At 41.3% G+C, this 26844-nt stretch overlaps 2 protein-coding genes and 1 long non-coding RNA gene across 10 annotated transcripts in view; all 3 read right to left on the bottom strand.

The window, feature by feature from the left end:
• Positions 1–3499, bottom strand: part of NFE2L2 (nuclear factor, erythroid 2 like 2) — a 35683-nt gene extending 32184 nt beyond the window's left edge. For 3 of the 8 annotated variants that reach the window (XM_025405406.1, XM_025405405.1, XM_025405400.1), the window contains exon 1: positions 2443–3499. In XM_025405406.1, the coding sequence (XP_025261191.1) occupies positions 2443–2487 (45 nt within the window). In that variant the 5' untranslated portion in view covers positions 2488–3499. Of the gene's footprint in view, positions 1–1313 lie in introns of all 8 variants that reach the window. The other 5 variants (XM_025405407.1, XM_025405404.1, XM_025405401.1 and 2 more) reach the window with 3 other exon arrangements.
• Positions 3500–21646: 18147 nt separating this feature from the next.
• Positions 21647–26008, bottom strand: LOC112636622. The gene is made up of 2 exons (XR_003122205.1): positions 25791–26008; positions 21647–21926 (listed from the first exon to the last, which is right to left on the bottom strand). It is a non-coding gene; the product is annotated as an uncharacterized LOC112636622 (long non-coding RNA).
• LOC112636621 (putative uncharacterized protein FLJ44553) lies at positions 22832–23823 on the bottom strand. The gene is given in 2 exon segments (XM_025405411.1): positions 22832–23337; positions 23339–23823. Coding segments are annotated over 2 exon segments (540 nt in total). The 3' UTR covers positions 22832–23282.
• Positions 26009–26844: the final 836 nt, after the last annotated feature.

The raw sequence follows: 26844 nt of genomic DNA on the forward strand, positions 1-26844 counted from the left end.
TGGCCCAAGTTATTTTTAATGCGGAAAAGACTGATGTGAGTTATGCATTTATCCTCCTACATGCTGCTTCCACAACCTCTCAAGAGATTTTTCACATATCTAAATCAAGTTGGTCTTTGCTTAACATTCATTCAGGAGATGAGAGGCCTGTCCTATTTTTCTTTTGTTTGACTTAAACATAATCTCATCGGTCTATTTCAATATCAGCTTCATCCCTCATCCAGGAAAGTACTTTATCTCTCCAAGACACCCTTGAAAAGAGTAATGGATGTTCCTTCCACCTAATGGAGATACTGAATCTAAGGCTCTCCTTACTGCCCTGTTTATCAACACATCCTCTGCACAGAAGGTGAAAAACTACATCCTACTACCACTTCACACCTGGAGAGTTTTTTTGACAAAAGATCAAGAAAATGTTTGACTCTGTTCAAATCTTTATGGATGACAACAATCTAATATGAATCATAAACGAAATCAATTCTAAATTTTCTTGTTCTTTTTGTTTTCAAATATGCAAATCGATATCTGATTACAAAGGTAGAAAAGCAGTTATTTTTATCAAACGTAATTGAAAAATACACACTTAATGCAGTACATATGTTTTATGCATTTTTGTATATGGAATGTTATATTACACAGCAAAGAAAGAAAAATTTAATAGAGGGTTGTAGACAATTCGGGAAATTAGAAAAACCAAAGTTCATTTTTATGATATATCCTTCGGTCAAACAAGCATTCCTATAGATAACTCTTGAACAGCAGCTATTAAATAAATCGTAAAGTACAATTTACTTCTTCCCTAGTTGGAACCAGAAGAATATAATCCCAATCAAGATTGGGGAAAAGTTCAAGACAACTTTAAAGGGGGAAAAAAAGGCACAATTAATACATTGTCTATAACTTAAAACTTTACAATAGATCTTTGGAATTAACCTAAGACTTTACATTTAACAGCATAAACGAATTTACCGTACATCAAGTACACGTTTCCTTGAATTCCAATTTTTTTCCTAAAATTCATTTACAAAAGAAAATTAGAAATATAAATATCTACTTTTAAAGTTTCTACAAAGGATGAGCTGAAACTTCTTTTCACTTTTATAACAATTTACAGAAATTAGCATGTGTTTTGAAACGCAAGCGTTCCACTCTGCCCCTGCAGAAGAGGGTGGACATGTTAAGAAACTGAGGCAAATTCTCAACTGAAAAGGAAAAATATATAAAGTACTCAGGGGAGAAATAACAGCTGAAAGCAAAAAATTATTAACAAACTAAAAGCAATAGAAATTCTAATCTACACTCGCAACTCTTACCCTTGACAGCACAGAAGAGAATCTCCTGTCTTACACATTTTGGAATTGCAATTCTGAAACTCTAAATCCAAAGACAAAGCCGCTCTGGGGAAAATAACAATTGCGCAACAGATCAACAGCTCCAACTTGTCCCTTGGCCCTGGCGCGGCGAGGTTTGCACGCTATAAAGCAGGAAAGGGCCAACCGAGGGCTGCTGTGACGGCCAACAGACCGCTGTCACGGAGGCCAAAGCCACGCGCGCGGTGCGCGCCACCAGGGGGCACCGCGTCCGAACTAGACGCCCCGGGTGCCGCCGACTCCGGCCTCAGAGTCCGCTGCCCTCGCCCGCACTTTCCCGCGGCATTGCGAGAGGCCAACTCCGGGTGCCCGGGCCCGAACCCCTCCCCGGCCGAGAAAGTGCGCGGGGCCCGGCTCAGCCGCCACACGTCGGGGCTTCTGGGCCCGCTGGGCACTTCAGGCGCTCCTCCCTCGTCCCGGGGTTGAGCTTTCAAGAAAGCTCAAGGCTGCCAGAGAGTGATCCGACAGATGGATGACTTCGCAAAGCAGCGCCCACAGACGGCCCAGCGGGGTGAGCGCGCCGCAGCCCGCACACACGGAGGTCTTGGGGCGCGGCGAAGGGGCTCTGGGTCCCAGCCCGAAGGCGACCTCAGTTCCCCCGAGAGTGGCCCCGTGACTAGGCACATTTTTGCCGGCTCTGAGGCGGGGGAGCCGCGCAGCCCCGGAAGGGCCGGGCCGCGCCGGCTCAGACGGCCAGCGTCCGCCCCCTCTTGCCCCGCCGCCCGCCGGGCCGCTCAAACTTAGGGGCTCCGAAGCCCAGCTCTGGGGACCGGGGACGCGGCTGGATTCGCCCACCACTGCCCACGCCCGCGGGCTCAGTCCCCAGACCTTCCCGCAACTTCCCACCCGTTCGCCCTCGGGCTCGTGGTCGGTCGGACCACCCGGCCGCGTCCCCGCTGCCCCTCCCCACCCTGCCCCAGCGCAAGCGCGGCGGCTCCAGCCAGCGCTGCGGTCCTGGCTCTGGCCGGACGTGGAGGAAGCCGGCTGCGGCTATCCCTCCCGGGCCGCAGTTCCCTAGCTCCCCCGCCCCCGTCCCGGCACCACCGCAGGGCCCAGAGGGCCGAGGCAGCACCTGCTGGGACGGGAGTCCCGGCGGCGGCAGCTCCAACTCCATCATGCTGAGCTGGGGACCGTGTGTTGGGGCTCCCCGACGGCGGCCCCGATCCGGCTGCCAAGGCGCGGCGCGGACAGGGCGGCTCTGGTGGCGGCGGCGGCGTCGGTGGCTCCTCCGGGCTCCCCGGCACTCGCTGATCGGCGACACGCCGGCGGGCCCCTGCCCCGCTCCGCCTCCCGCCCCAGAAGGGCGGGGCAAGAGCCTGGGCCCTTCCTTCCCCCGCCGGCCGCGCGGGCTGAGCTTCCGAAAATCCCCCACCCGCGCCTGGGCTGACGCAAGAAGCTCGCGGTCCGGGGGCGGGAAGGGACTGCCAGCTGGGGTCCCAGCAGGCGGGGGATCGAGAGGAGGCCACAGTTAGCGCCCCGGTGCCGGCGTTCAGTTGCCCTCCCCCGCAAATAAGGGCAGCGCTCTCGCCCGCGAGATAAAGAGTTATTTGCGAAGGTCGCTGGAGTTCGGACGCTTTGAAACAGTTTAAACAGTTGGAACAAACACACCCGGAGCCCCGGAAAGGCGTTGGTGTAGGAGCTGCGCCTCCCTGATTTGGAGTTACAGAACCTTGCCCTGCTTTTATCTCACTTTACCGCCCGAGAGTGGCGCCAGCCGGGGTGGGGGGCTAAAGGTTTGGACCCAGGCCGTGCCACTGCCAACTGCCCTCCCGCCCTTGCTCCCCTCCCGGGCTGGGGCCAGTGGGCCCTGCCCAGGGGAGATGTGGACAGCGCCGGGAGCTCGTGTTCGCAGTCACCCTGAACGCTCTCCTCTGAACTCCCACGTGTCTCCGTCAAGGGCAAACGGAGAAGTCCCTTTAGGTCGGAGAGTGGTCAGTATTGCCTACCCGGAGCTGGGAGAAAAACGGGAACCGCAAGAGAACCTCTTTCCACTAAAGCACAGCCACCACGCCACAGATGGCGCCCTTCAACAGTGTGTAATACCACAACATGCTATGATCTTTTAATCTTTACAAATTTCTTTTTCACGTACTCACAAAATAGTACAAATTTTAAAAAGTTACAAAAACGTTTGTATAGTATTGGCTCATTTTATAAAAACATGTGCCCAGAAAAAAATTGAAGGATAGTTACCAATATATTAAATGCTGTGGAATCAATGATTTTTATCTTTTTCCTTGCTACTTCCAAGTATGCTTTAAATCTGCAATGCGTATGTGTTATGTCTTACATTAAAAACAATTATTTAAACATTAATTATTGCCCAGAGAAAACTTCAAGTATTTGAAACCAGGAATATTGTGAACTCTTATACGGGTTCAAAGAGGATAGATAAATGGTTTTGTTTTGTTTTTTTCTTTCCTCTTACGCATTTACAGTCTTTCTAACTCTTTAACAAGACTGGTTTTCAGTTTCTACCTTCCTGGAATTATTCAGCACCAGGTGAAGTAGATAATACTGGCAGTGGTTTTACTATTTCATTCAAAAACCACACACACACACACACACCCCTGACTATAGCGATCAATGCCCAAAAAACTGCAGAGCTTACTTTCTCTCTGTTGCATAATTTGACACTCCCAGGATTTATGTGTAAATTTGTATATTCAGATATTCCTTGAGATAAGTGAAGCCTACATTAATTACTTGTAATTGAAGCAAGCTTCTTCAATTCCTATTAATTCCTTTGAGCTGTTATGTGAAAACCCTGCAACATTATCTGCACAATGAAAACAAGTTAGGAGAAATTGTTTGCAAAGGACCTCACATGAAAGATGCAGAGACATAATAATAAAATAACATTTCTGAGTCCAAGAGAAAGACAAGAGTAAATTGTTAACAATTCAAGTTACTTATTAAAATTACGACATCAGAGAAGGTAGACAATGAACCTAGCAGGTAGGAGATACCAGAGTCATATGACATGGTTACTGCTCTAAAGGAGTTTATAATTTGGTGTTTCCTTGTTAAGCCACAAAATTTCCATTGAGTTTAGACTGAATGAAATAACCTTCACTTTTCCAATGCTGCAATTTGCTGAGAGTATGTTATTTCAGGCACCTGCAGAGTACATATTTTCAAAGGGAGGAGAGCAATATGATAAGAGTTTGAACATGTTTAAGAAAAACAAACAGTAAGGAAAAGCTGTTTGGCATTTGGTTTTGTCAAATAAAGGGAACCCCATTCTCAAGACCACCCATGTCACGGAGGTGCCCAGTCTTGGCAGACTCTGGAATGTGATTGTCTTCATATGAAAGCCTGAGCCCTTGCTTTGCCCTCCAAACCTGCCTATTGTGTTAGGAGGGCACAGATACTGCATATTGAGAAGCTCCAGAGGAGCAAGAAAGAGCGAGAAAGAGGAGGTGCTGGTTTTTCTCAGCTGTCTTGCTGCCATGGGATCCTTTTTTGCTGCCAGGCTCTCCTAGCTACTATCTGGAAAAAATACCCTTCAATTGGTTTTGTGTTCTATTGACTCTTGTACCTTTTCATTGATGTCTGAATTATTTGCTGTATTTGGGAAGACAGCCCTCCCTACATGCTTCAGATGTGTCCATTGTAATACCTTACTCCAGATTTCTCATAAAAAATTAGTATCCTCGGCTGGGCGCGCTGGCTCATGCCTATAATCCCAGCACTTTGGGAGGCCGAGGCTGCGGATCACGAGGTCAAGAGATCAAGACCATCCTGGCCAACATGGTGAAACCCTGTCTCTACTAAAAATACAAAAATTAACTGGGTGTGGTGGCACGCACCTGTAGTCCCAGCTACTCAAAGAGAGGCTGAGGCAGGAGAATTGCTTGAACCCAGGAGACAGAGGTTGCAGTGAGCCGAGATCACACCACTGCACTCCAGCCTGGTGACAGAGCGAGACTCCATCTAAAAAAAAAAAAGGTATCAAGAAGTCTGGATAATGGTGATGCATCAACCCATTAATTCCACCTTCTTTGTGCTCTAATCTGCCAAGTTGCAAGGCACAAGAAAGTACCGATTGTTTCAAAATCTTCCATCACTTTGAGGCTTCTTCCTCTTTCTGTCACTTCCTCTCAATTGTTCTCCATGTTTAAGCCAGAAAATATTCAGGATCTTTTAGAATTGTAGTTGAAATTCTACTCTGTCCAGCACAAAGTATAGAAAGCTTCTAAAAATGGCACCCAGTAAACCACCCCTCCTGATATTGAGGCATTTGTCTAGTCCCCTCATATTGAACTAAGCATGGCTGGCCCTGCAACTTGCTTTAAGTTATGGAAAGAGGCCAGAAGTGACATTATGCCAGGTTTTAACCTAAGCTTGAAAAAGGCCTGACAGCTTTTAATTTTATATTCTTGGAAGTCAGCCATTATGCTTAGAGGTCTGACTACCTTGATGGAAAGAGAGGCCATGGGTAAAGTCATGGAAGATGAAACTCTAAATGGAGAGAGAGAGACTATGTGAACCAACACACCAGACATATGAATGAAGAAACCATCTTGGACCTTCGAGTCCACCTAGTCAAGCCCCCAGAGAACTCCAGCCCCAGCTGCTGTATGACTGCAGTCACATACAAGAGACTGTAAGCAAGACCAGCAGAAGACTGCCTGGCTAAGCCGAGTCAACACAAAGAACTGTGAGAAATTATAATACATTGCTTTCAGCCATTAAATTTGGGGGTGGTTTGTTTCATAGCAATTGATAACAAAAACAGCATACTGTATGGTGACTATCAAAGGCAGGGTTTCCCCCGGCTGCTTTTTGTTAATCAACATTGGGAGCACAAACAGGGAGTTGGTATTTGGTGATTTAATAAAGACTCAGACTCTCAGAAGAAAATTGACTTCCCTGGGAATGAGGAAGCTGTCTTTCCCATAACATATGTTTGTTGCTACATACAAGGTAAAAAACTTCATCACACCATGCATCAGTTTCATTTTATTAGGTAGATGGTGGACAGATATTCTTATCAAAATACACTTCAGGAACACAGACATTTCATCAATGAAGTAGATGGAGGGATAAACGCATAGAGGTTCTGACCTTGATATGACCTCGTGTGTACCAGTTATGTAAGATACTCACTGAATATCTGCTTAGGGAGTTTGAACTTGAGAAGCAACCTGCCCAGTGGATAAACTAAACTCCAGTATAGGCCAGGCGCGGTGGCTCTCACCTGTAATCCCAGGGAGGCCAAGGTGGGCGGATTACCTGAGGTCGGGAGTTGGAGATCAGCCTGACCAACATGGAGAAACCCTGTCTCTATTAAAAATACAAAATTAGCTTGACGTGGTGGCGCATGCCTGTAATCCTAGCTACTCGGGAGGCTGAGGCAGGAGAATTGCTTGAACCCGGGAGGCGGAGGTTGTGGTGAGCCAAGATTGCGCCATCGCACTCCAGCCTGGGCAACGAGAGTGAAACTCCATCTCAAAAATAAATAAGTAATAAACTCCAGTATAGCAGTGTTCAAAATAATTGGTGTATTAGTTTCAAAACATACCCATATCCTTGGTTCCCTGGAGTGTACACCTGACTGTGCAAATTACTGGTACAATGAACTGTACATCTCCAAAGCCAGTTTTAACTCGTGTAGTTTCCTGCTCATAAGAGAAAAAGTATCTTGCAGCAACAGCAATTCAGTGAGTAAACAGAAGAAAGTTTGAAAGAGTCCTTTGAATTTTATGTGTTGATACCTATATAAATATATATGCACAGGAAAAAAGACAGAATGCACATACTCCAAAATGTTAACCATAATTATTCTGACTAGATGGAGACTGATGACTTGTTTTCTCATTTTTCCGTGTTTGCATTGTTCTAAAGAAATAAACATGCATTACTTTTTTTTTTTTTTTTTTTTTGGAGACAGGGTCTTGCTCTGTTACCCAGGCTGGAATGCAGCCGTGCATTCGTGGCTCATTGCAGCCTAGACCTTCTGGGATCAAGTAATCTTCCCACCTCGGCCTCCTGAGTAGCTGGGACGACAAGCATGCACCACCATGCCCAGTTAATTGTAAAATTTTTTGTAGAGGGGGCAGTCTCACTATGTTGACAAGGCTGGTCTCAAACTCCTGGCCTCAAGCAGTCCTCCTGCCTCAGCCTCCCCAAATGCTGGGATTACAGGCGTGAGTTATTGTGATTGGCCAAAATACATTACTTTTATAAGAAGAAGAAAAAAGGTGGGAGTAGGGTGTGGGAGTAAGGAAAGAACACTTGCTTTTCTCCTGTGCCACTGAATCTGTTTTATTTCCAAATTGAATTTTAACCACAAGCTTTGCAAATCTTTCCATTTTGTATTTATTTGAGTGGAGCCTGGAGAATTTTACCACATCTTTAAGTGTAGTTGTTGTAAGGTTCTAAATATCCTTTCTCTTTCAGTTTACTGCTATATTTGCAAAGTTTAACTCAGCAGAACATGAGTTATCAAAGACAAAATATTATGAATAGAGATTAAGAACTACAGCCTCTCAATAATATGCAAAGTGGCCCAAACATAACATTGCTTTGTGGGGAAAATAAAATACAGAAAAACATTATGCCTAGAGCTATGTCTTCAAGGCCAGTTCTCAAATATTAATAATAGGAGTAGAATATCAGATAATTTTCATTTCCATCTTTGTATTTTTCCGTATTATTCAAATCTTTACAGAAAGCATTTTTAGAATTAAAGGATAAAAACAATTAAACCATTTCCACTTTGAAGAAACAAAAAATAGACTACAATGAATGGAAGAGCAGAGCATCCTCATAAACAGACCTTACAGACCATCTATAACATTCTTGGAGGCTGGAAAATAAAAAAGGGAAATGAGGTTTGCCAACATAATTGTCTTCTGATACTTTCTATTCCAGGGACTGTCATGCCCTTTGAGTAATATGAGAATTTAAAAAAACCTTAGAAATCTTCTGGCCCGGAGATGGGAAGTAAATTTCACTTTGATTGCCAATTCTGATGCATTGGTAGTGACTGCCTACAAGGCTTTGGTGAAAAGTATTCAGAAACAGCTTCCCAATTTGGTAGAAAAAGTTCAATGATTGATTAACAATGTCTGCCAAGGGCACAGAATTATGAGAGTGGTGGCGCATATCAGGTATGTTTCTTCCTTGATATAGTCCAAACTCCTACTTTTACATTTGAGGAAACTGAAGAGTGAAGTGGTTACTAATGACCACAGAGGTAATTACTGGCAGAACCAGAAACAGAATAACATTTCCTGACTCCTGGCATTATGTTCTTTGCATACAACGAATTGATTTTTTTTTTTTTTTGGTTGCTTTTTTGTTGTTTTTTGATACGGAGTCTTGCTCTGTTGCCCAGGCTGCAGTGTAGTGGTATGACCTCGGCTCACTGCCACTTCCGCCTCCCAGGTTCAAGCGACACTCCTGCCTCAGTCCCTGAGTAGCTGGGATTACAGGCACGTGACACTATGCCCAGCTAATTTTTGTATTTTTTAGTGAGATGGGGTTTCACCATGTTGGCCAGGCTGGTCTCAAACTCCTGACCTCAGGTGACCCACTTGCCTCAGCCTCCCAAAGTGTTGGGATTACAGGCGTGAGCCATGGCGCCTGGCCAACTTGGACTTTTAAAGGCAAATCTAGTACTGGGCCAGACCTAAAGGATAAGGCATAAATTTTGTTGACATGTTAGCACATTATTTTTGGAGGGGATTAACAATCTAGCTTAATGATAATAATTATTGTATATATTTTATAAACACTCCCTACAAATCAGGGAGATGCGATTAGGCCCAATATTACAAATCAGAGGTGACAAAACAATTACGTGACTGGCTCAAAGCTCAAGGAAATGACTATCTGACAATGGCCCAGGTTTCATCTACTCTAGGTCAGGTCTCTGTAGAGTCTCTTGGCTTGTGCTGTATTTATTGAGAGTACTCACAGCAAAACTCCCTAAAGATGACATTTTTCCATATTCTATTTAATTAATTCCCCAAGGACAAAATGATGAAGTATTTTTCACTAGAGAGAAAACTTGCAAACAAATAGGAGAACAGGATTTCTACATTTAAGAACTTCAGTGTGAAGTGTAGGGAGAAAGTAAATGAGCTGTTTGCAACTTCAGTCTCTCTACCTACCGGCAGATTTTTAATTTTTCTTTTTTAATGAAAAGGTCTAAGAACAAGAATCAAAATGTCCTGAGAAGACTATAAGGTATTAAAACTCTTTTGCTTCTTCCAATAAATTAAATTCCTCTAACTGTGTGATTCTAAAAAGCCTAACATGCAGATTAATGTCGGTTTAGAGCTATCCCTCCTGTAAGATTCAGGTAACTTGTTCATCACGTTTTCTTTCTCCTGATGAAAGATGGAATATTTTAGTCTTCAGAGTTCATAAACTGTCAAAACTTTGTAATGGTGAATGTGTAAATTCACTTGCCTTTTTCCCTGCTAACAGTTCTTGTGTGCTTACTATGCATAATAACCCGAAATTTTAGATTCTTGATTTCTCTACAACATATTAGGGATATGGAAAGCAATAACAACACAACAAAAACAACAAGTATTTATTGTGTGCTAAATATGGCCCATGTACTTTATATGGGTTGTATCATTTAATCCTCTAAGAAAACCCAAGACATAGGTCCTTTACTGTCCCACTTTAGAAATGAGGAAACTGAGACCTGAAGAGGCAAGATAATTTTATCTATGGTCAAGCGGTTAGTAAGTAGCTGAACAAGTCACTGACTTTAAAGTTCTTAAGCATGAAGATATGCTGCGTCCCATGCGTAGTTCAAAAAATCATAAGGGTTCATTAGGGAATTTGGGTAGAAATGTTTTCTGAAATGAGTCACCAAAAACGATCCAAGCAATTTATGTTTCATTTTAAAAACAACAGTTGAATACTTAGTGAGAGAGTTTGAGGGAAGACTCTGTTGAGTTAAACATGGATTCTACGCTGAAGGTCCTTATAGTCCAGTAATAAAACATCACACTTGCCCAGAGCCAGGAAGTAGCTGATGATGCAAAAGAGGCAAACAGTTGATGTAGCCAACCTGATAGCTGAGGTCAGGGGGTTCTCTTTTCATTTTCTGCAAAATCCACATAATATTTTAAAAATACCTTTAATGAGGTCTAATTGATACAAAATAAATTACGTATATATAAAGTATACAATTTGATAAGTATACACACACAATTGTAGTTACAATTTGCATTTTCCTGATGACTAAAGATGTTGACCATCTTGTCATGGCACCGTGGTTTTAATACACAATGTAATATTTTCTATACATTGACTGAGAGGAAGGTATATACTCCTAAAATATGCTTTATTGTTAAAAACTTTACTGATTACATAATCAAAGAGGAGTTATGGTGAAACAAGATTATTAACTATTGATAAAATGACACAAAAATTCCAGAAAATATAAATATGCAACTTAACACAAACTTGAGTTCTTACAAAAGGAAACTATAAAATACCAAACTTTTACTTTCAACTGGTGCCTCAGAATTTTTTCTACTACCACGCGCTGGTGGACCTACTAATGTTTTCTGAACTGCATTGAGATGCAACAACTATTACCTGTTTCTTTCTTTTTCTTGACTGTTCTTCCCTTAAATTCCCAGGTGACACCATTAACAATTTAAATCAAATTGGTTAAAATATCTATTATCTATCCTAAAAAAGTCACTGTAATTTTTTTATTTTTTATTTTTAAAAAAGCTCTAAACACTGAATAGATGTTTTGTGACAATACGGATTCATAAGCTAGAGGGAGATTTTTTTGTACACTATATATGGAGACATTTCTTCCTAAAGTTTGCCCAATCTAGCCTCCTGGGAAAGTAAGTGCTATATTAGCAGGAAATACATCTTTTCAATTGCCCACTCTGGTTGGAAGATTAGATAATACCAACACTTGCTCTCCTTATAATCAATTCAATTTAATTTAAGAACACTGTTGTGTACTGTGTGAAGTGCCTCAGGTAAAACTTGAGTTTATTGAGCATTATGTACAAAGCTCTCCTTCCAAACACTTTATATGTGTCATTACTGATACTAGCAATAACCATTTTACAGGTGATAAAGCTGAGTTCAATCTGATTCAGTAACTTGGCCAAGATTCCATGGAAGAGCTCATGTGAAATTCTAGATTTGGCTGTTTCAAAACCTTTGCTCTTTTCACTGGGCCAGGCCCCAAGATACCTCCCAATGCTTTGTGAATAATTAAACATTGTGGGGATCATGATCTATATGACAGTATTTGCCATAGACCTCATTTAATTGTATGACATTATTTGCAGGGTGAAGTATAATTTTATGCAACTGGGATATCATAAAGCTGTATAAACTGTGCCGTAATTTTCATGTTGGAATTCAATTTAAGATTTCCATGTATTTGTTTTTGCTTTCTTGATTAAGGCTTACTAACCCTCTGCTCTTGATCCAAATCTGTAAATACATAAAACAGAAAATACGAGGACTCCTAGAAACCTCTATCTGATTGCTAGTGGCTCACTAGAAGAATATCACTCTAAGATTTTGTAGTCTGATTCTGTAGTCTGAGGTCTTCAAAGCAGACAATCAGCACCAGATTCTATCAGATTATCATATTCAACTCAAGTTGTGTCTTTTACTACAGATCACCTTCATAATTTCAAAAATGTGTACCCTGCTCTGAGCAAGCTATGCATTGATCATTCACTGCGAGTGAATGCCTTATTTTTCAGAAGGCTTATGTAGAAAGAGTGTGTTAGGAGAAGAGTCACACCAATGTGACTAGAAGAAGAAAGATCAAGTATCTTTTAAAAACATAATAATATAATATAAAAATATTATGGTACCTTTAAAGATATAATAAACAACATGGATAGTCAAAAGATGTATAGGAAAGCAGTTCAAATGAACAAAAGATAAGGCTGTAGGAAGGTTTGATGATAAAGGGTAAAGAAATACGATCAAAATAGTAACTTCACTTATGTGTTTATCATTTTAATGTACAATATTGTAATGACGGAAACTAATGGTTACCCAGTATCATTTCATGGTCTTATGAACCTCAGAAACACATTGTGTTTACTATCATAGTACACTTTTCTCTAAGAAATTATCTGTGAAGCAGCTGAGGTTTTAACAAATGACAATCATGTAATTAATAGAAATTACAATTTCTCTAGCCTACATTTCTACAAATCCTGCTGTTTACTATTGTGTAGAGAATATAAGTGCGAGACAGGCAGACCTGAGTTTAGATACTAGCTGTGAGAGTCTGAGAAAGTAATTCAGCATGACTGACAAAAGTTTCCTAGTCTGTAAAATGAGGGTTGTTGTGAGGCTAACTGGCATAATATATTTAAAGTTATTAATGAAGATGAAGAGCAGTCAGATCCTCTGAAATAATCATCTGAAAGCAAAAAATGACTATGTGAACAACATTGATGGAAGAATAGACGACTGCCAACCTACAAATATAAAATATTTAGTTCTTTTTATAAATGCATGATATTTGACATAATGAAGAGTTCTGGTCTGAACTTGAGAAACCTAGAGATTCTTTGATATAAAAATAAAAGAATTGGCTTAGACTTAAATTCAAGAGCCGGAGATGGTGCTATTCATCTTATCTCTGTTACTTTTTACTTGACCTGCTATGTGGAGATACTCGGTAAACGTTCCTTAATTGAATGAACAATTGCATGACTAAACTTTCTAAGGTTTGTTCCAACATCAACAGACTGCTTTTATAAGACGACGGGAAAGAGTGTTGCATAAACACTGTTTTGTTGCATTAGGGCACATGTATTAAAATATCAACTGCTGGTTTGGCAAGAGACCTCAGTATTTATGTTGAAATGGGAAGGCTGTGTATTTCATTTTGTATATATTTTTGTTAATAAATATTTATAACATTCATATTCTACTCATCCAGGAATTTTCTGAGGCAAAGGAACAGGATTGTGAGGAGGTCTCAGTAATGTGAGGCTCGCTTTATTGCACTAGTGAACTAGCAGGCTCCATCTAGAATATATTTTTAAAAATTTTTAATATTAGCAGTGGAAAATAAAGAATAATTCTTTGTGTTCTTTGGGACTCTTCATGTTTGTAACTTAGGAGCCCTTACTGGCTGAATTCTGTGGTACTACTGCCAAGAATTTGCAGACTACACGAGCATTTTCATTTACTGAAATGCTAATGTCTTAATTTAAAATCTACCATAATACTTAATTTGGTAGAGTTAATGGCCTCTACTATTCACTTTTAAAATGCCAGCCTAATTCAGAATTATTTTCTAACTTCTTATTTTACATATGACTGAACTCCCGTAGGATTGGGTGAAGTCTCTTGAGAGTAGCTCACTGTGGGCCTGCAGCAAGAGATCGACATTTATCTCAGCTGCTTATATGTGGTCTAAGTGGATTTGGCAGTGCCAGAACAACGTGACTGCCAGGACCCAGAAACTAATGCTTTCCTTGCCTAATAAATAATTTTTTGGAGTCTCCTATCTGTTTCTCAATGACTAAATCCCGTAAGGTATGTAACAGACTATTCATGTTGGTTTTCTCTGAGTGGCAGGTTTAAGGGTAGGGGAACGTTACTTCTCACCTTACATATTTCCGTATTGTTTGATTTTTTAATAAGCACTGTTTATATATTTAATATACATTTAATATTTAATCCTCATGATTTCAATATGTAAAAAATATAAAAAGTAAAAAGTTAATCTCCCTACTCTATCTTCCATTCATTAAATCTCTTCACTTTTCCCCAGGAATGTATGTATAAGCAAATATATACTCTCTATATACTAAATACTATTGTATTATATATACAATAATATATACTATCTATACTCATATGTATATATAAGCAAATATATACTCATATTATATATATAATCATATTATATATACTATAATATATACTCTGTATAAATATACTCATATGTGTATATATATATAAGCAAATATATACTCTATTTTTCTCATTTTTCAAACAAAAGTTAGCAAACAGTGCATATGGTTCTACATCTTGTGTCTTTCATTAAAAATGTCTTGGAGGTTTGTACAGTTTATCAATATACTATGTGGTACATCTTCATTCTTTATGTATTTCTTTCTTTTTTTTTTTTTTTTTTTTTTTTTGAGACGGAGTCTCACTGTGTCACCAGGGGTGGACTACAGTGGCGCGATCTCTGCTCACTGCAACATCTGCCTCCTGGGTTCAAGCGATTCTCCTGTCTCAGTCTCCTGAGTAGCTGGGATTACCGTGCCTACCACCACGCCCAGCTAATTTTTTGTACTTTTAGTAGAGACAGGGTTTCATCATGTTGGCCAGGCTGGTCTCCATCTCCTGACCTCATGATTCGCCAACCGCGGCCTCCCAAAGTGCTGGGATTACAGGCATGAGCTGCTGCACCTCTATGTATTTCTTTCTAAAGCTGCATAATATTCAATTACATGGATGCATCATGATTTATTTAACTAGTTTCATATTGATGAACACTGGATTGTTTCTAATCTTGCTTTTACAAGTAATGCTGCAATAAGTTACCTTGACCTAGGTGATTTTTAAATTTTTTTTTTTTTGAGACAGTTTCACTCTGTCACCCAGGCTGGAGTGCAGTGGTGCGATCTCGACTCACCACAACCTCCACCTCCCGGTTCAAGTGATTCTCATGCCTCAGCCTTCTGAGTAGCTCCGACTACAGGCGCTATAGAGCCACCACGCCTGGCTAATTTTTGTATTATTAGTAGAAATGGGGTTTTACCATGTTGGCCGGGCTGGTCTCGAATTCCTAATCTCAGGTGATCCGCCCATGTTGGCCTCCCAAAATGCTGGGATTACAGGTGTGAGCCACCGTGGCTGGCCATTTTTTAAATGATTTTTAAAATTTTATTTTAATTGACAAATGATAATTGTATATATTGATGGGGTACAATGTGATGTTATGATATATATATACACACACACACATTATGAAATGATTAAATAAATTTAATTATTAATAATAGGTCATTTTATGTGTCAAGTATATTCACAGGATAAAGTCATTGAAAAGTGCCTCTTGGGTCAAGGATATGTGCACTTATAAGACTGAGAGATCTTGCCAAATTATGGAGTTGTACTGATGTATAATACCATGAGTTAGATTGTCAAACTTTTAGATTTTTGAAAATGTGACAAACATATTCATATTACTGCCCATTTTTCTATCGGGTTGTTGATTTTTAAAATCTTATTTATTTCTAGTAGTGTTTTGTATATAAGGGATATTTGTACTTTGTGATATGAGTTGAAAATACTTTTCCCAGTTTGTCATTTGTCTTTTAACTTTGATTATGGTGATTTTGTTTCTTTGCCACACAGACATTTTTTATTTTTACATAATTGATCAATTTTTAATGGCTTATATATTTTAAGTCACATTTACAAGGACCTTTCAAGGTTATAATGGCATTTTCTCATATTTTCCTCTAGTAATTTTAATTTGGTTTTTCACATTTAAATATATGATGTCTTTGTAATTTAGTGTATAGTATAAAGTAGAGATCCGGTTTTATTCCAGATGGCTACCTAGTTACAGCCTGCCTAGAACTAGGCTAACTTGTTACAACTAGTTCAATACCATATATTGAATAGTCAGTCTCTCTTTTCCCTAGTGATTTGCAATATCACCTTCATCGTATACAAATTCCTGTGTGTATCTGGATTTATGTCAGAACATTTTCATTTATTCTGTTGATCTGTATGTCCATTTATGGACCAGTCCCACACTGTTTTAACTACTGAGGCTTTATAATGTTTTTTAATATCCGGTAGGGCTAACCAGTCCACATTCTCCCTCACACATACACATTTGAAAACTCTCTTGTCAAATTTGAAAGGGGAAAAAATGGTACTTTTTATTGGAATTGTGTTAAAATGTTAAATTAACTTAGGGAGATATGACATTTTAACAATTTTTAGTTTTCCTACCCAGGTATGTCTTTCTATTTATTCTAACCTTGTTTGGGTTCCTTGGTTTTATTTTAAAGTTCTCTACATATAGGACATGCCCATTTCTTGTTAAATTTGTTCCTAAGTATTTTATTTTTTCTATTGCTACTTTAAATAAGGTCATTCATCCTTATATCCTCCAGTAGGTTATTATTTGCACATATAAGATTGATTGGTTTCTTTATATTAATTTTCCACCTTTATACTTTACTGAATTGTCTTATTGTTTATAATAATTTTTCAGTTGAGTCTCTTGGGTTTGAAATCAGAGTCACATCATCTACAAATAGTGAAAATATTTTTCTTACATTCCTATTTTTATACTTGAAGTTTTTATAAAGCCAAGTCATGATGGCTAGTACCTTCAGTAAAATTTTACATAGTAATTATGATAGTGAGCACCCCGTCTATTCCTATCTTTATTGGGGCTACCTCTAGCCTTTCCCCATCAAGCAGAATGCCGGCTAGATGTGTTGTATCATGTTAAAGAAGTATGAATCTGCTTCTATTTTATTGAGTGCTTTTTACCAGGTTGTTGAAACCATGAGCATTTTAATAAATATCAACAAGAATAAAGCTACTCTTCTGATCTTTCTGTCTTCCCACCATCTGATCTCTTATTGTTGTTTCCCACTAGCTGGCCCCAATCAGAATCCAGAAGGGGGCTGGGCGCGGTGGCTCAAGCCTGTAATCCCAGCACTTTGGGAGGCCGAGGCGGGCGGATCACGAGGTCAGGAGATCGAGACCATCCTGGCTAACACGGTGAAACCCCGTCTCTACTAAAAAATACAAAAAAACTAGCCGGGTGAGGTGGCGGGCGCCTGTAATCCCAGCTGCTCGGGAGGCTGAGGCAGGAGAATGGCGTAAACCCGGGAGGCGGAGCTTGCAGTGAGCTGAGATCTGGCCACTGCACTCCAGCCTGGGCGACAGAGCGAGACTTCGTCTCAAAAAAAAAAAAAAAAGAATCCAGAAGGGAAAGAAGTCCATAAGGGGTCAGCTTCCCAGAGGATAGAGCAAGACAGAGAAGGGTAGAGAGTAGATCTGGACGTGTAGACAGGGTATAACTGTAGGCTATATATGGAAACTAATAGCAGACAACAAAATAGCCTCTGTCTTTATTACTTGAAAACAAAACATTATGGGTGGTAAAGGCAATTTTCCTAAAGCTGGTAGCATTACCTTTGTTCATTAAAAAAAGCGAAAGAAAAGTCTTAGGTATTTATTTATTTATTTATTTATTTTTGAGACACAGTCTCACTCTGTCACCCGGGCTGGAGTACAGTGGTACGACTTTGGCTCACTGCAACCTCTACTTCCCGGGTTCAGTCAATTCTCGTGCCTCAGCCTCCCAAGTAGCTAGGACTACAGATGCGTACCACCACGTCTGGCTAATTTTTTTTCTTTTTTGGCAGAGATGGTGTTTCACCACGTTGGCCAGGCTGGTCTTGAACTCCTGGCCTCAAGTGATTCTGCCCACCTTGGCCTCCCAAAGTGCTGGGATTACAGATGTGAGCCACCATGCATGGTCAGTGTTAGGTATTTATATATGGAAAGCTACTTGTACTAACCTTTGCTAGATCTAATATATTGCATTTCCTGGTCTTAAACTCACATTCAGGATTGAGCTTCTTGAATGTAATTTCCCTATATCTACTACCTTATTTTTAAAATCTTGCACTCCTTCCTCAGACCTAAAAATAGTGTGCTAGTGTGGTGGATATTAGGTCAATTGTCAGCACCAGAACTAGACACTTTACGTTCTTGGAAGGATCTGGCAGAACACACCCACTTTACTGGCACCTTGGCCAGTCTCCGGGCATGTTCCATTCAGGCCTGCCTTGGATGCCCGCAGGCATCAGCAGGGTTGGCTGTGGGGGCAGTAATTTCACTTGACTATATCGTGCAATGCCCTCCCTGAAGGGGTGGTTGCCTTCTGCCAGAATTTGGAAACTTCTGAACTCCACAGCAATCCTGCCCCTCTACTGCACAGGCTGCACATTTAGGAGCCATCACAGGTCACAGATAGAATTGCCAGGTAAAATACAGGATGCCCCGTTAAATTTGAATTTCAGATAAGAAATAATTTTTGGTATATGTATATCCCAAATATTGCATGGAGCATATTTATACCAAAAAATTATTTGTTGTTTATGTGAAATTCAAATCCAACTGGGCATCCTGTATTTTTCTTTGTTAAAAAGAAAAAAAGAGCTCATCACAGAGCTCTTCCGAAAATAATCCTCCACTATGCTTCCTGCCACTACCTGCCCTCCCAGCGCCACAGTTCCTCCATAAGAACTACATTTATTAAAGTGTTAAGATAGCCTCGACAGGATATTAACTATAAAGATCAAAGTTAAGATTCACTTCTGAGGGCTGCACCTCTAACTTTAACCCCCATCATCAGGGATTCGTTTACCAGATCAGTAAATTTGTTATTTGGGCACTAAGGCCATTTTAGTGATGGTTGAGAGCAAGCGTGGATCGTGGAAAGTTTAGATGCTCGTAGATGTGTGTAGAGGTAGGGATGGAAGTGGAGGTGGGTTTGGGGGTATGTTAAAACAATGCATGCAGGAAAGAGAATATTGAAGAGAACTTGCACTAACAATTTTGCCTGGCTGGGATTCTTGTGTTATTCCTTCCTTGTCTCCTGATTTCCTTCTTTTTTTTTTTTTTTTTTGAGACAGAGTCTCGCTCTGTCGCCCAGGCTGGAGTGTGGTGGCGTGATCTCAGCTCACTGCAACCTCCGACTCCCTGGTTCAAGTTATTCTCCTACCTCAGCCTCCCAAGTAGCTGGGATTACAGGCATGCACCACCATGCCCAGCTAATTTTTGTATTTTTAGTAGAGACAGGGTTTCACCACATTGGCCAGGATGGTCTCGATCTCCTGACCTCGTGATCCGCCCACCTCACCCTCCCAAAGTGCTGGGATTACAGGCGTGAGCCACCACGCCCAGCCTCCTTCCCTTCTTTAGTTTACACACATAGGCCCCAGGTATAGGGCATGAGCTAGAGCTGGATCCCAGCTGAACAGAAAGCAGGAGGCGCTATATTGGAAACAACTGCCAAGCAACCAAGGACTGAGGACAAAATAGCCTGGGAGGAGAAGTAAAACCAGGAAAAAGTTTAAAATTAGGTGGCTGACATTTAAGGGAAAAAGTCCAAAGTTAATCAAGGATGACCGCTTATTGCAAGATTCAAAACCTCTAAATGACAAAACTTCTAAAAAGGGAAATGATAATAGCACGGGGAACCCTGCTGATCCATCTCCCTGCCCAAATACTTCTCCATTCCCAACCTCTGTGCAGCCATGTGCAGCAGAGACAAACAGCAGCAGCACTCCACCCACAGGCTTTGAGAACAACAGAGCTGTGACTGACACAGTGGCCCTATCTCTATGAAGTACATAAACCATACCACAGTCTTATTTTCTGAGACCATCTCTATGAAACCAGCTTCCCTAAATGCTGTGGCCCAAGAGGCCAACACTTTGGTCAGTCATGGGGCAATATGGCTGCTCCCGCATGGCATCCAAGTCCATGCTTAGAGACTGAAGGGGATCCAGCCTTGGTAAACCAGGTTAGTGGTCATTTACCCACCTGGCATTTTTGAGCTGTACCAAGCAGCCTGGGGAGTCTTACTGCAAGGGCGCGCTCAAACCTGACTTGTCCTGACAAGTGGAAAAGTTTTGGGCTCCCAAATAAGCACGGTGGTCAGTCTGTTCCAGTTTGTCTGGGACTTTCCAGGTTTGAACACTGAAAGTTCTACAGCCAGGAAATTCCTCAGTCCCAGGCAAACTGGGATGGTTGGTCACCCTGAAGTCAAGACACCTAGGCTTTGGCACCTAAACATCAGTTTCCTCGTCTGTAAAATGCTGGGACTGGCCAGTGCAGCTTCTAATGTTACTGCCACATCTAATGGTCCATGATTCACTCTCATGCACCTGACCTTACCCATCTGTAGCTCAAGGCCCAAACAAACTTCACTTGATCCAAGATCGAGTTCATGTAACCTGATAAACTAATCATTAGTGTGTTAACAGGAGAGGATTATAGGGTTCACAGTTGAATTTTAACAATGGCTTGGGTGGAAGGCATGTGGGCAGCTGAGTCGTTCTAATGGTGGGAAGCTCAGCTGGGGAGATGGAGTGTATGGTTGTGTGCCATCTGAGAGAAAGATATTTTTAGGCAGGCAGGTTTTGAGGCAGCCAGCCTGAAAGAGCTGGTTTGATGAGCCGCTTTTAGTTGCGCAGCAGGAACAGGCCACAGGCAGGGCAGTCTTGTCTGACTTGAGCCAACTTTCACACTATGACCTGAATAAAATCAGCAGTTGAAGCCACAGACTGGAGAAGAAAGGACACAATTTACTAATTACTGATAAATATATATATATATATATATAAAATAAAATAGTGCATTTGCTTTGAGCCTGGGTCTGTCATCTATAATATAGATATGTAGCTATGATCCTGGGTAGTTAAGAGTTCAAACTCTGGGGTCACCACCTACCAACTCTGTGATATTGAGCAAGTTGTAGGTTGAATAATATGCATTTGCTGATATTTAACCTTTTTGATCTACACAAACAGGAATTCCACGTAGTTCAACCTAATAGCTTACTCTCCCTTTTCCTTGGTTTCCTCATGTGTGAAACGCAGATAGCCACCAAACTTTTCAGGACACTGTGAGGACCAAATGAGAGGGACACATAAGGTGGTCAGAACAGTCCCAGCCCCACAGTCCATGTCAGTGATGTCAGCCACCACTATCCTACTGGTGAAGAGGCATACAGGGCCATTAGACTCCATCAGCTGAACCTAGGGTAGCCCAGACTCTTCCTGTCTTCCTGAGACATGGAACATGCATGAACCAAAGTGAATTGGTCACTTTAGCTGAACTGTAGAACTTCATTCTAATACCAGGGTGAGGAAAGGGGAGTAGGTTCATACCATAGGTTTTTCAGGTCATTCCAAGACTGAATGTTTTTCTTCCTGATACAATCAGGTCCTAAGTATAGCAAAGAGCTTTTTATGATGGGGTTTTGCTCTAACACCATGGAGCCCCTTCTTTAGCCTTACATCTGTCTGTAGCGACCACACATGGCCATCTTCTTCAACTTAACTATATACACACACATACGCATACATTGTGAAGCACATACAGAATACATGAGACAGCCTCATCATTATCAGAATACAAAAAAGTTACACTGAATTTCTTCTCTCAATAATTAACAGGAAGCAATTAAAAAAGAGGAAACAAAACATATGCTGTGGTATTATCATTATAATTCAATCACATTTATTAACTGAAGCAAATTCACTTGAGCTTTTTATAGGATTCTAGGAAATAGGTTCCTTACATATAATGAGGAAGTGCATCTTTAGGTCTTTTCATATTTTTCTTCCCTGTAACCATCCTATGTTTGGTCTTTTCTCTTCAGGTTCATTCCCTTGACGCTAACAGAGAACACTGTAATTCTAAATTAAAAATGAAAGCTGGGGAACCATGGATTCCAAGGCCAGCACCTCCCCACTGTGTGAATCCCACAGATATGATGTCAGAAATCTAAAAAGAAGGAAAAGAAAAAAAATCTTGAACCTGGCTTGGTTTAAACTCTCTTTAAGCAGCCCTCTTTCATTCAAATGTGAGAAAGTTCAGCTTTCAACATGTATTAACAAAAGATGTTTACAACAGAATACCTGGTTGTGCCTAATAATGGCTTTGCTCTTTGAATTAATTTTTTCCTGGTAACAAAGGCCGAGCTTTTGAACTTCTGGGTAAGGCTAGGCTGGGCATTTTTGCTTGGCTTGGCTCTCTTAAATGGTTAGAAAAGGGTTGGTCTGGCACCTGGTATTTTGCGGCCGGTAATTACACTACAGTTGTTACTATGCATTACCGAAACTTCATTTTTTGACCAAAAGCCAACAGTATTCTTTAAACAAACATCTTTTGAAAGCCGAATGTGCTTTGAAATGATTTTAAAATCCATTTAATGAATAGGATTCTATTGAATTTCACAAATATAAGTCAGAATTTTTTTTTCTTTTTTTTTGATGCTTCATGTTTTATTTCCCCCTGCCCTCCCGTCCCACCCTGGTGATGGTTGTACCCATTTGAGCATTTCCGAGCACATGACAAGTCAGAATTTTTTTAAATGACGTTTTGCTTTAGCATGGTGTCTCTCTAGTACAAGCCGTGTGTGGCCTTTCCACTTAAACCGTCTTAATGTTTCCTTTCCCTTTATCAGTGTACCGTGACAAGCCCCTTCTAGTTCCGCCCCCAGGGAACAGATTTACTCTAGGGCGTGTGTTGATAACTGAGGCAGGATGAGGCAGTGTTGATAACTGAGGCAGGTGAGACTTAAATAGCCAGAGAAAGGAATAATCTGTTCCATATTTAGAAGGCTAGTAAATCTATGGCCAGCCTTTCACAGCTGTGGGACTTCTGAGCCCAGATCCTAATTCTTTTTTTTTTTTTTTTAAATTGGATTAACTAGCTCAAGATCACCCAATTCTTAACTGAAAGCTTAATCACCAAGACTGCAGGATCAAGACATGGGGATTGAGGTGGGTGGGTTGGGATGGTACATTTAAAGACCAATCAGGCAGGAGAGGCCCTCACCTGCGAGTTCCCAAATATATTGTAAGAACTCCCATCAATGCTTCGTCCCCTCACTGTTAGTTTCAGAACAATGACATACAGATGCTCACCTCACAAGGATCTGATAAAGTTAAATGTGATACACATGTGATCAATAATTTTTTTTTTTTTCTTAGTATTCCCCTACCCCTTCCTCCCTGCCTCCATGCCTTGGACAGCAAGCCCTTGTCCTATTGCCTCAAGGTAGGGAAATAATGTGACTTTAAACAGCAAAACAACAGCACAACTTTTGTAAGTTGTGTTTTGTGTTATAAAAAAATCTCAGAGGACTAGAGAGGATTTGGAATAAAGCCAAAGTATTTGGAAGAAAATGGTGAGGAGAGAGGGGCTTCCCTGGAAGACTAGAAACACATCCCTCCACCAGTGGGAAGAAGGATGGATGAAAAGTGAGAGGGCAAAGGCCTGGGTAGGGTGGGTCCTTTCCTACTTCTCTACCTCTGTGTCTTAGGGAGGCAGCAAGCTGGAGAGAAGAAAGACTGTATGTTGTAAGCCTATAGAACTTCCCAGACCCTGGAGTGGCCCCAAAATAGCAGGGAGATGCTGGGCACAAATGGGCCATGCAAAGAGGAAGGAGGCACAGGTGCAGCAGTATTGGTAAAGGAAGGCCAGAAGGAACTGTGGACATCTGGGTTGGTGCCTCCTCAAACAGCTGACATGAGGAACAAATGGATTTCCCAATACCTTGGCACAACCTAACCACCCACCCCTCCACCAAGCCTTCATCCCACCCCAAATGTAAACATATCTTTAAAGGTAGAGAAATACCAAAATGATGAAATTCATTGCTGACACCTTCCAACATAGAGTGGAGGCTTTAAAATATAAATTAGGTAGATTAATAAAAGAATAAAGATATATTTCTTGTATACCTGAATTTGTACACTGAGAGCTGGGCATCCAGTTTGAGCCTCTGGGGAAGACAATGTGGCAAGGGAGAGAGACCAGTAACCTCAGAGTGAAAGAAGAAAAGTTCTGTCACTTAGCAGTGTAAACTAAAAATAAATCCCAAGGCCCCCACTGACTAAATGGACCCCCTTGTGGCCAAAAGGACCCCAGAAAAAAAAATTTAAGTCTAGTTCCCAGCTATGATGGGAGGTCAGACATGTCTAATGATACTCCCCCTCTCTTCTATGGTTTAGACACAACAACTAAGCAGCATTAATGTTCCAGTAGAGATCACATGACTCACAGAACAGATTCTTTGTGGCAATAAGATACCAAATTATAAACAGGACCTAAGGCTATGCCAGGTGAGGGGAAGTCATGCACTCCTACACCTAAGGAAGAAACTGTGCTCTAACTGCCACAAGGATTTTCTTTTTCTCTAGCGGCTAAACAAGCAGTGGCCTCAAGATAAGCAATATTTAAACAATTGCAAATCATCCTGCTCATAGACTGCCCAACTGAACCCCCGTTCCACCAGCCATAACTACATCTTTCATTGGATGAGAGACTAATTTTAATAACTTTTTCCTGATAAGACCACCAACCATCGACTGATTCTGACTAGTTTACAGAGATTGTGTACTTGTGAGCTTTTGTGTCCTGAAACGACCTTTGGATGTGTAGGGCCTAACTGTAATACATTGAAATGTTAAATCTCCATCCCAAAGTGAACATGGGTCATGTGTTACATGCATGTTTGTTCAATACGCATGTGTCAGGACCACCTTCATTCATATTCACAGCTCCTCCTGTAACCTGTTAAATATTATATTTGGTCAACCTGTTCAGCATAAAGCTCTATCCCAACCCCTCTGTCTTCAAAGTGCTTGTCTCTGGGCTTCTGCTGAAAGCTGTGCTTCCCAGCCTGTGGGATAGCCACCTTGAAGGTTATAACCCTTTATAAGAAATCAAGTCTCCTCTTTCTTTGTCTAAATTTATAAATTGTGTGTGTTTTTAAGTTAACAGTGGTATGTAACTTTGGACAAGCCATGTAACTGCTCTGGGCCTCAGGGTTTCCATCCATAAAGTGGGTGATAAAACTTCTCATGACCACTCCTAGTCCTGTTGTGAGGAATGGGATGCTGCATGTGGATGTTATGAAATACAGTGGGACTCAACAAGGCAGTCTACATAGTATCAAATGCTAAGCATAATCAGAAGAAAAATATAGATAATAATTTCAACATGTAGAAACTTGTAGCAAAGACTGGCTACATACTTGCCAATTTCATTTTCTCTTCCTGGCATACAAGAAGACCTTTCCCAGGCTTCCCTTGCAGTTCGGATGGGGCCATATGATTGGGTTCTGGCTAACGGGATTTGGCAGATGTGATAGCAGTGCTTGCAGACCTACCACAGATCCTGCAGTGTGATCTTATACATACTCTCTTCTCCTTCTCTGGCAACTGTTGAGGCCAAATGCTGAAGATGATGGCATTTCAAGATGAAAGGAGCCTGAACCTCCAAGTCACCACTTAGAGATGTTGCCGAGGAGAGCCCCTGCACTGGCTTATGATGCATAATATAAACTTCTATTTGGGGGTTAATTGCAGCCTGTGTAGCCTATCCTAACATTGTGCTATAATAAAAAGATAATAATAGAATATGTTATTATGACAGAATATATATATTCATGTATGTATCCATATAAATATATATGAGATGTCTTGAGGCTTAAAGGAGTGGCTCAGTCGATACCTTTCCTTCCATATTATGAAGAACGTGAAAGTTCAATTTGTGCTGTTCTTGGGGAAATATGTCACAGGCACAAATTGTGATGACATTCAAGTCTATGTCTGGCTTGCCCAGTGGAAGCACAGTTACATAGAAAGCTGGGGGAAATCTTCCACTTGGAGTTGACAGACACCCAGGCCCTCTGCTCTATTTCATCAAAGCTGCTGAGGTTTTACTTTGCATGATCTGCTGCACCAGTTTCAGCTGGGAGACAGCCGTCGTCTTCCTCATCTTAAACTCTCCATGGACATTCAGCATTCTAACAGGAAGAACCCAGGAGATGCTCTTGGATCCAGGCAATAAGAGAATGTAAACATGATGAGCTTGCCATAAAGCACAGCTTAAGACAAGTCCCCGAGCTTCTCATTTCCAACCAGATTAGCACCCCAAGCCTCTGGAGAGGACTGAATCCATCTACACTGGGACTTTAGTAAAGCACTTAACTCACATATGCAAGTCAAGTTCTGATGGTTAAAAAATGGTGTTCTAGGCTGAGTGCAGTGGCTCATGCCTATAATCCCAGCACTTTGGGAGGTCAAGGCTGGAGAATTGCTTGAGCCCAGGAGTTTGAGACCAGCCTGGAAAACCTAGTGAGACCCTATCTCTACACAAATCAAAAAAAAAAAGCTGGGCATAGTGCAGTGTGCCTGTAGTCCCAGCCAATCAAGAGGCTGAGCCCAGGATGTTAGCACTACAGTGAGCTATGATCACGCCACCGCACTCTAGCCTGGACAACGAAGCGAGACCCTATCTCAAAAAAAAAAAAAAAAAGTTCTAAAACTGGAGGCACAATTAAATCTGCATAAACCAATATAGTTATCCTAAACTCGGATCAATTTGAGACCAAAGCCACCTCCACCATTCCTGAGTGTTGAGAATTCCACCCTGTACTCCCTGCCACTCTGACCAGCCCTCAGTCCCTCCTTCTCCCCCTACAACACTCAGCTCTCTTCCCTGCCATCAGGCCTGTTGTAGGTTGAATTTTGTCCCCTCAGTGAGATATGTTGAAGTCCTAGCCCTCAGTACCTTAGAATGTGAGCTTATTGGGGGAAATAGTGTCATTGTAGATGTAATTAATTAAGATGAGGTCATACTAGAGTAGAGTGGGCCCTTAATCCAACAAGACTAATGTCCATGTGAAGAA

The sequence above is a fragment of the Theropithecus gelada genome, chromosome 12 (genome assembly GCF_003255815.1).
Source record: "Theropithecus gelada isolate Dixy chromosome 12, Tgel_1.0, whole genome shotgun sequence".
NCBI lineage: Eukaryota > Metazoa > Chordata > Mammalia > Primates > Cercopithecidae > Theropithecus > Theropithecus gelada.